This window comes from Coregonus clupeaformis, chromosome 23 (genome assembly GCF_020615455.1).
Source record: "Coregonus clupeaformis isolate EN_2021a chromosome 23, ASM2061545v1, whole genome shotgun sequence".
NCBI lineage: Eukaryota > Metazoa > Chordata > Actinopteri > Salmoniformes > Salmonidae > Coregonus > Coregonus clupeaformis.
Genome location: NC_059214.1, coordinates 55,330,854 through 55,340,945, shown reverse-complemented (window position 1 = coordinate 55,340,945; position 10,092 = coordinate 55,330,854). Strand labels below are relative to the sequence as shown.

At 44.6% G+C, this 10,092-nt stretch overlaps 1 protein-coding gene across 2 annotated transcripts in view; it reads right to left on the bottom strand.

The window, feature by feature from the left end:
- Nucleotides 1–958: 958 nt before the first annotated feature.
- Nucleotides 959–10,092, bottom strand: part of LOC121536434 (hemopexin) — a 34,019-nt gene continuing 24,885 nt past the window's right edge. For both annotated transcript variants that reach the window (XM_041843693.2, XM_041843694.2), the window contains 6 exons: nt 8,730–8,889; nt 3,842–4,054; nt 3,389–3,484; nt 3,010–3,143; nt 2,398–2,548; nt 959–1,353 (listed from right to left, as the gene is read on the bottom strand). In XM_041843693.2, the coding sequence (XP_041699627.2) occupies nt 1,079–1,353; nt 2,398–2,548; nt 3,010–3,143; nt 3,389–3,484; nt 3,842–4,054; nt 8,730–8,889 (1,029 nt within the window). In that variant the 3' untranslated portion in view covers nt 959–1,078. The remainder of the gene's footprint in view (nt 1,354–2,397; nt 2,549–3,009; nt 3,144–3,388; nt 3,485–3,841; nt 4,055–8,729; nt 8,890–10,092) is intronic.

Here is a 10,092-nt window from a genome sequence, read left to right as displayed (position 1 = left end):
TATTAATGCCCATGATTTTGGAATGAGGTGTTGGACGAGCAGGTGTCCACATACTTTTGGTAATTTATTGTATATAGTTTTGATCCCTTAGAATGACTTTGATGTCATCTTTTTACTATAGTGAGAGGGGACAGGGGTATGTATAGTATGAAACACAAAAGTATATTGGAACTGTAATATACTGTAAGTATATTGGGAGAGTTGAGTGTACTATTCATTGGAAGACATGGACACAATAAAAGCAGAAGTATTATCGTTGTGTTGCTTCGTTCATGTCAGACACTTCAACTTTGTCAGACAGACAACGTGTCAGAGAGACAACATGTCAGACAGACAACATGTCAGACAGACAACTTGTCAGACAGACAACATGTCAGACAGACAACATGTCAGACAGACAACGTGTCAGACAGACAACATGTCAGACAGACAACATGTCAGACAGACAACAGCTGGAGTTAACAGTAGAAGAAGTGGGGATATGAGGTAGGATCATTCTTCCTGGTTACAAATATAATACTGACATGACATAATGAGTGAAACTCAACTCAATGAAAACACTAAACACACTTCGGGACCTGTGATCAGAAACTGTCCCGTCAGTCCTGATTTAACCCAATCGATGCCTCATCAAATCATCAGGAGAAATCTTAACTTGAGATCCACATGCGTGACTAGAGTTTTCCTACAAAACTAACATTGACCTTAACCATTTACTGCAGTGGGCTAAATCAGGGTCGCACAGAGTGTTTCTTGGTAGTCTTGAACACATCTACATTGAAACAAAAGTATACACCTCACACACATGGTTATGGGCTTTAAAAAAAAAAGAAGACCCTTGTACCATGTCAGATATAGAGTTGAAATGCATTCAAATTTGAGTTTTCATCCCAATATTACACTTTATATACATCACAGAAGACTGAAATATAACAAAAACCCTTTGACATAGAATTTGTATTTCTTTATGTTTATTAATTATGAAATTATGCATTTTTGTTTTAATAACATTCCACCCAGGAGGCCACTAGGTCATTTGACAGCACGATTTAAGAGCATGGATCTCAAGTTATTTATCTCAAGGATTTGGACCGTGCATAGTCAATGACTGACTCACGTTGGTCCCATTGTGTCCACAGCCAAACATCTCCAGTGATGTCTTGTGTGGCTCAGGCACGATCTTGCTGTTAGCCAGCAGCATAGGGGTCTCGTACTGGAAGTAATCTGCTCCCACAAACACCCTGAGGCCGTCGGGGCTGCACACGGCAGCGTCCACCTTGGGGAACGGCAGCCTGGACTCCATGACCACTCCTCTTGGAGTGGTGGTCAGCTCAATGTCAAACATCTGGTTCCCTGGAAGGGAGGGAGGGAGGGAGCAGTGGAGAGGTATGAAGACCTCATGTGACGAGTCGTATTCATTAAGTCACCAAATGGAAACAAGAGTCGTATTCATTAAGTCACCAAATGGAACCAAGAGTCGTATTCATTAAGTCACCAAATGGAAACGAGTCGTATTCATTAAGTCACCAAATGGAACCAAGAGTCGTATTCATTAAGTCACCAAATGGAAACAAGAGTCGTATTCATTAAGTCACCAAATGGAACCAAGAGTCGTATTCATTAAGTCACCAAATGGAACCAAGAGTCGTATTCATTAAGTCACCAAATGGAACCAAGAGTCGTATTCATTAAGTCACCAAATGGAAACAAGAGTCGTATTCATTAAGTCACCAAATGGAAACAAGAGTCGCATTCATTAAGTCACCAAATGGAAACAAGAGTCGTATTCATTAAGTCACCAAATGGAAACAAGAGTCGTATTCATTAAGTCACCAAATGGAAACAAGAGTCGTATTCATTAAGTCACCAAATGGAAACAAGAGTCGTATTCATTAAGTCACCAAATGGAAACAAGAGTCGTATTCATTAAGTCACCAAATGGAAACAAGAGTCGTATTCATTAAGTCACCAAATGGAAACAAGAGTCATATTCATTAAGTCACCAAATGGAAACAAGAGTCGTATTCATTAAGTCACCAAATGGAAACAAGAGTCGTATTCATTAAGTCACCAAATGGAAACAAGAGTCGTATTCATTAAGTCACCAAATGGAAACAAGAGTCGTATTCATTAAGTCACCAAATGGAAACAAGAGTCGCATTCATTAAGTCACTGGAAACAGAGGGTAAGAAAACTTGTAAGAAATGCTTGTTTTTGGTTTTTATGTTTTTATGAAAACATTTTGCTACGGTGAGAACTGACACATGCGACCCAGGTATGGGGATCAGGTCATGTGACAAGGAAGTGATAATTGTTGTGTTTATGCTTTTTTTAAATTACATTTTACACATTGCACCCTCTATGTAAATGTATGACAAAAGAAGGTTGGCACCGCACCCTTGATGACGTGCAAAATGGAATGTTCTCCACAGACAAAGGCAGCGTCCAGCGGTCCTTCGATCCCCAGCTCATCCTTCAGGGGTTTGGGGAATCCCTCCACCAGCTGGTACTGTTCACCACCAGACTTATACACAAACATCTGCTCTTCCTGTTGTTACAACATACGTCAGTGAAGAAACATTACAAGTGGGTCTACACCTTGGTGATGGAAGAGGCCTTATTAATACGCTTTGAGCTCCTACTGTAGGTTGGAAAGGCGCTATATAAATCCAAGCAATTATTGTTATTAGAAGAAGAAGCCCATCGAGGGACAATCACTGGAAATCAGCTCCAGCTAATGTGTGACGGGGCCAAGGCCAAGGCCCTCTCTCTCCCTCCCTCTCTCTCTGTCTCTGTCTCTGTCTCTGTCTCTGTCTCTCTCTCTCTCTCTCTCTCTCTCTCTCTCTCTCTCCCTCTCCACCTCTCTCTCTCTCTCTCTCTCTGTCTCTGTCTCTCTCTCTCTCCCTCCCTCCCTCCCTCCCTCCCTCCCTCTCTGTCTCTGTCTCTCTCTCTCTCTCCCTCCCTCCCTCCCTCCCTCCCTCCCTCCCTCCCTCCCTCCCTCACTCTCACCTTGATGAAGTGCAGGTGGCCAGCGTAAGAGAAGGCTGCTGTCACGTCACTCTGCAGGTCCTTGAAGGTATGAGCGATGGGGAAGGCATGCCAGCCATCATTGCTCCCCTCAGTCTTCTGCAGGTAATAGTCACCTGTGAGAAGCGGGCGAGCAGTTTTGGACAGATTTAAGATAGGGAGGAGTATTTTTATTTTATTTTGCCTTTATTTAACCAGATAGGTCATTGAGACTTTCTCGTTTACAATAAAATGCTACAGTGCAGGTTACAGTGCACGACAACACCATATCAACACACACAGGTACACAACCACTGAGGTCAAACACACTATGAACAGACACACAGGTACACACAACGAGTCAAAACAAAGCCATATACACCTCTGAAGGCGAGGGCTTTCTCCAGGTCATCTGATGTCATGGCGTCCAAGGGGACGTGGCTGCAACGCTCTCTCTCCGTGTGGTCGCTCAAACGGCCTGGGTGACATCATGATCAAATCAGAAACTTCACAATGATGCACATTAAAAGGTAGATTCAGCGATGCAAGACTTTGCTTTCACACAGTCACACAGAGTGTATCTGCGCTTGTGCATGGGTTCGCTTCACACTGCTACAATGTGGTAGTTATGGGACAAAAACAGCTGAGACGTTTAGAGTCGCGCTTCAACGCTCTTAGTTTTTGCGGAGATTTACCCACTACTGCTGTTTAATTTCCGCATCTACATCATCTTGCTGAGTCTACCTTTAATAACACATTAATAACAACCATGCATGGCTGGTCAACGTTAAGATGTCAGCTGTGTTTGAGATCTGTGTTCAGCTGCCGGACTCACTGAAGTTGGGGCACTTCATGAAGAAGTCGCGGGCGTCTTTGGGGTACTTCCCTGTCACAGTCCCGGACCAAGGGTGGAACCTGGTGAACTGGTGTCCATGGAAACAGTAGTAGTGATCCAACCAGCGAAGTGCTGAGGTGCAGTTGGGGAGGTGGTCCCACTGGCTAGCCTTCACCTTTTTAGTGTGGGTGTCAAAGTGGAACACGTCATGCCCTGGGGGGAGGAAGCAGGGTTGGAGTCAATTCAGGTATCAATAATATATAATAGCATTATACAGTTGAAGTCCGAAGTTTACATGCACCTTAGCCGAATACATTTAATCCTAGTAAAGATTCCTTGTTCTACGTCAGTTAGGATCACCACTTTATTTTAAGAATGTGAAATGTCAGAATACTAGTAGAGAGAATGATTTATTTCAGCTTTTATTTCTTTCATCACATTACCAGTGGGTCAGAAGTTTACATACACTCAATTAGTATTTGGTAGCATTGTCTTCAAATTGTTTAACTTGGGTCAAACGTTTCGCGTAGCTTCCCACAATAAGTTGGGTGAATTTTGGCCCATTCCTCTTGACAGAGCTGGTGTAACTGAGTCAGGTTTGTAGGCCTCCTTGCTCGCACACGCTTATTCAGTTCTGGCCACACATTTTCTATAGGATTGAGGTCAGGGCTTTGTGATGGCCACTCCAATACCTTTACTTTGTTGTCCTTAAGCCATAACTTTGGAAGTATGCTTGTGGTCATTGTCCATTTGGAAGACCCATTTGCTACCAAGCTTTAACTTCCTGACTGATGTCTTGAGATTTTGCTTCAATATATCCACATCATTTTCCTTCCTCATGATGCCATCTATTTTGTGAAGTGCACCAGTCCCTCCTGCAGCAAAGCACCCCCACAGCATGATGCTGCCACCCCCTTGCTTCACGGTTGGGATGGTGTTCTTAGGCTTGCAAGCCTCCCCCTTTTTCCTCCAAACATAACGATGGTCATTATGCCAAACAGTTCTATTTTTGTTTCATCAGACCAGAGGACATTTCTCCAAAAAAGTACGATCTTTGTCCCCATGGGCAGTTGCAAACCGTAGTCCGGCTTTTTTATGGCGGTTTTGGAGAGCAGTGGCTTCTTCGTTGCTGAGCAACCTTTCAGGTTATGTCGATATAGGACTCGTTTTATTGTGGATATAGATACTTTTGTACCTGTTTCCTCCAGCATCTTCACAAGGTCCTTTGCTGTTGTTCTGGGATTGATTTGCACTTTCCGCACCAAAGTACGTTCATTTCTAGGATACAGAACGCGTCTCCTTGCTGAGCGGTATGATAGCTGCGTGGTCCCATGGTGTTTATACTTGCGTACTATTGTTTGTACAGATGAACGTGGTACCTTCAGGCGTTTGGAAATTGCTCCATAGGATGAACCAGAATTGTGGAGGTCTACACATTTCTTTGTGAGGTCTTGGCTGATTCCCATGATCAAATCAAATCAAATTGTATTTGCCACATGCGCCGAATACAACAGGTGCAGACATTACCGTAAAATGCTTACTTACAGCACTTACCCAACAATGCAATTATCTCTTAATAAAAAACGACAATAAAACAACAACAACAAAAAAGTGTTGAGAAAAAAAGAGCAGAAGTAAAATAAAATAACAGTAGGGAGGCTATATACAGGGGGGTACCGGTGCAGAGTCAATGTGCGGGGGCACCGGCTAGTTGAGGTAGTTGAAGTAATATGTACATGTGGGTAGAGTTCAAGTGACTATGCATAAATATATAACAGAGTAGCAGCAGCGTAAAAATATGGGGTGGGGGTGGGGGGGCAGTGCAAATAGTCCGGGTAGCAATGATTAGCTGTTCATGAGTCTTATGGCTTGGGGGTAGAAGCTGTTGAGAAGCCTTTTGGACCTAGACTTGGCGCTCCGGTACCGCTTGCCGTGCAGTAGCAGAGAGAACAGTCTATGACTAGGGTGGCTGGAGTCTTTGACAATTTTGAGGGCCTTCCTCTGACACCGCCTGGTATAGAGGTCCTGGATGGCAGGAAGCTTGGCCCCAGTGATATACTGGGCCGGCCGTACGCACTACCCTCTGTAGTGCCTTGCGGTCAGAGGCCGAGCAGTTGCCATACCAGGCGGTGATGCAACCAGTCAGGATGCTCTCGATGGTGCAGCTGTAGAACTTTTTGAGGATCTGAGGACCCATGCCAAATCTTTTTAGTCTCCTGAGGGGGAATAGGCTTTGTCCTGCCCTCTTCACGACTGTCTTGGTGTGTTTGGACCATGATAGTTCGTTGGTGATGTGGACACCAAGGAACTTGAAGCTCTCAACCTGTTCCACTACAGCCCCGTCGATGAGAATGGGGGCTTGCTCAGTCCACTTTTTTTTCCTGTAGTCCACAATCATCTCCTTTGTCTTTGTCACGTTGAGGGAGAGGTTGTTATCCTGGCACCACACAGCCAGGTCTCTGACCTCCTCCCTATAGGCTGTCTCATCGTTGTCGGTGATCAGGCCTACCACTGTTGTGTCGTTGGCAAACTTAATGATGGTGTTGGAGTCGTGCTTGGCCATGCAGTCATGGGTGAACAGGGAGTACAGGAGGGGACTGAGCACGCACCCCTGAGGGGCCCCTGTGTTGAGGATCAGCGTGGCAGATGTGTTGTTACCTACCCTTACCACCTGGGGGGCGGCCCGTCAGGAAGTCCAGGATCCAGTTGCAGAGGGAGGTGTTTAGTCCCAGGATCCTTAGCTTAGTGATGAGCTTTAAGGGCACTATGGTGTTGAATGCTGAGCTGTAGTCAATGAATAGTATTCTCACGTAGGTGTTCCTCTTGTCCAGGTGGGAAAGGGCAGTGTGGAGTGCAATAGAGATTGCATAATCTGTGGATCTGTTGGGGCGGTATGCAAATTGGAGTGGGTCTAGGGTTTCTGGGATAATGGTGTTGATGTGAGCCATGACCAGCCTTTCAAAGCACTTCATGGCTACAGACGTCAGTGCTACGGGTAGGTAGTCATTTAGACAGGTTATCTTAGTGTTCTTGGGCACGGGGACTATTGTGGTCTGCTTGAAACATGTTGGTATTACAGACTTAGTCAGGGACATGTTGAAAATGTCGGTGAAGACACTTGCCAGTTGGTCAGCACATGATCGGAGTACATGTCCTGGTAATCCGTCTGGCCCTGCGGCCATGTGAATGTTGACCTGCTTAAAAGTCTTACATCGGCGACGGAGAGCGTGATCACATAGTCATCTGGAACAGCTGGTGCTCTCATGCATGCTTCAGTGTTGCTTGCCTCGAAGCGAGCATAGAAGTGGTTTAGCTCGTCTGGTAGGCTTGTGTCACTGGGAAGCTCGCGGCTGTGCTTCCCTTTGTAGTCTGTAATAGTTTTCAAGCCCTGCCACATCTGACGAGCGTCAGAGCCGGTGTAGTACGATTCAATCTTAGTCCTGTATTGACTCTTTGTCTGTTTGATGGTTCATCGGAGGGCATAGCGGGATTTCTTATAAGCGTCCAGGTTAGAGTCCCGCTCCTTGAAAGCGGCAGCTCTACCCTTTAGCTCAGTGCAGATGTTGCCTGTAATCCATGGCTTCTGGTTGGGGTATGTACATACGGTCACTGTGGGGATGACGCCATCGATGCACTTATTGATGAAGCCAGTGACTTATGTGGTGTACTCCTCAATGCTATCTGAAGAATCCCAGAACATGTTCCAGTCTGTGCTAGCAAAACAGTCCTGTAGCTTAGCATCTGCTTCATCTGACCAGTTTTTTATTAACCGAGTCACTGGTGCTTCCTGCTTTAGTTTTTGCTTATAAGCAGGAATCAGGAGGATAGAGTTATGGTCAGATTTGCCAAATGGAGGGCGAGGGAGAGCTTTGTATGCCTCTCTGTGTGTGGAGTAAAGGTGGTCTAGAGTTTTTTTTCCTCTGGTTGCACATTTAACATGCTGGTAGAAATTAGGTAGAACTGATTTAAGTTTCCCTGCATTAAAGTCCCCGGCCACTAGGAGCGCTGCCTCTGGATGAGCGTTTTCTTGTTGACTTATGGCCTTATACAGCTCATTGAGTGCAATCTTAATGCCAGAATTGGTTTGTGGTGGTAAATAGACAGCTATGAAAAATATAGATGAAAACTATTTTAGTAAATAGTGTGGTCTACAGCTTATCATAAGATACTCTACCTCAGGCGAGCAAAACCTCGAGACTTCCTTAGTATTTGATTTTGTGCACCAGCTGTTGTTTATAAATATACACAGACCGCCACTCCTTGTCTTACCGGAGTCAGCCGTTCTATCCTGCCGATGTCAAGCAAATAGGCACTGAGTTTGAAGGTAGGCCTTGAAATAAATCCACAGGTACACCTCCAATTTGCTCAAATTATGTCAATTAGCCTATCAGAAGCTCCTATAGCCATGACATCATTTTCTGGAATTTTCCAAGCTGTATAAAGGCACAGTCAACTTAGTGTATGTAAACTTCTGACCCACTGGAATTGTGATACAGTGAATTATAAGTGAAATAATCTGTCTGTAAACAATTGTTGGAAAAATTACTTGTGTCATGCACAAAGTAGATGTCCTAACCAACTTGCCAAAACTAAAGTTTGTTAACAAGAAATTTGTGGAGTGGTTGAAAAACAAGTTTTAAACTTCCGACATCAACTGTATATACGTTTTTATCGAAAGCGGTTTACAGTCATGTGGCCATGAATATTTTACTTATGGGTGGTCCCAGGAAAGAAACACTATCCTGGCATTGCAAGTGCCATGCTCTACCAACTGAGCTACAGAGGACAGGGATTGAAATGTTTTAATTGAAAATGCTACATTTACGCATTGTTGATTTATAGAGATTGATTGTTGATTTGTAGAGATATGGGACATTGATTAGCTTACCCTTAAAGAAGATGACAGAGTCTCGGAGACAATCTCCCTTGGGACACTCCACAGCAGCATCCAGGTGGTCAGGGACACCAGGGAACACCTCAGAGATGTCCTTGGGGAAGCCCTCCACCAGGCTATGGCTATGCTCATGGTAGCTGAACACCTTGTTGTCCTAGAGAGGAGAGAGGAAAAGATGCAGGAGAGGAGAGAGGAAAGGATGCAGGAGAGGAGAGAGGAAAGGATGCAGGAGAGGAGAGAGGAAAGGATGCAGGAGAGGAGAGAGGAAAGGATGCAGGAGAGGAGAGAGGAAAGGATGCAGGAGAGGAGAGAGGAAAGGATGCAGGAGAGGAGAGAGGAAAGGATGCAGGAGAGGAGAGAGGAAAAGATGCAGGAGAGGAGAGAGGAAGAGATGCAGGAGAGGAGAGAGGAAGAGATGCAGGAGAGGAGAGGGGAAGAGATGCAGGAGAGGAGAGAGGAAAGGATGCAGGAGAGGAGAGAGGAAAAGATGCAGGAGAGGAGAGAGGAATCAGAGGGAAAGGCGGAGCTACTGCCATATTGTTTAGAACAATCCAATCTTTTTTAAATCTACACAAGTGTCAAAGTGCTGGGGATAGAGGGTGTTTCTGGACGGGACCAGGGTGTTTCTGGACGGGACCAGGGTGTTTCTGGACGGGACCAGGGTGTTTCTGGACGGGACCAGGGTGTTTCTGGACGGGACCAGGGTGTTTCTGGACGGGACCAGGGTGTTTCTGGACGGGACCAGGGTGTTTCTGGACGGGACCAGGGTGTTTCTGGACGGGACCAGGGTGTTTCTGGACGGGACCAATGTTCAGGTTTGGGGAGTAACTGATTGCATGTAATCAGCTACATGTAATTAGATTATTATTTTTTTACTTTTTTTTACTGTAACTGTAGTCAGTACCAGCTCTAATATTGTAATAAGATTACAGATACTTTTTAAAAACTAGATGATTACTTCTTGGATTACTTTTAAATTCAGAAAGGATGTTTGTTTTCAATTCCACCTGAGCTAGTCTGACCACAAGTCAGAGAACACTATGATGACAGACCAAATGATGACCACCAATCAGAGACCTCTATGATGACAGACCAAATTATGACCACCAATCAGAGACCACTATGATGACAGACCAAATGCGTTTGATGGATCCTTTTTGTCTTCTTCTAATGCCTATTACTGAAAGTAATCAAAAAGTAACTGAAAATAATCAAATTACTTTACTGAGTTTGGGTGATCCAAATGCTACGTAACTGATTACAATTTTTGAACAGGTAACTAGCAACTGTAACAAATTATATTTAGAAAGTAACCTACCCAACCCTACCAGCGTTTCAGTAGATATCCCTAGGAGTT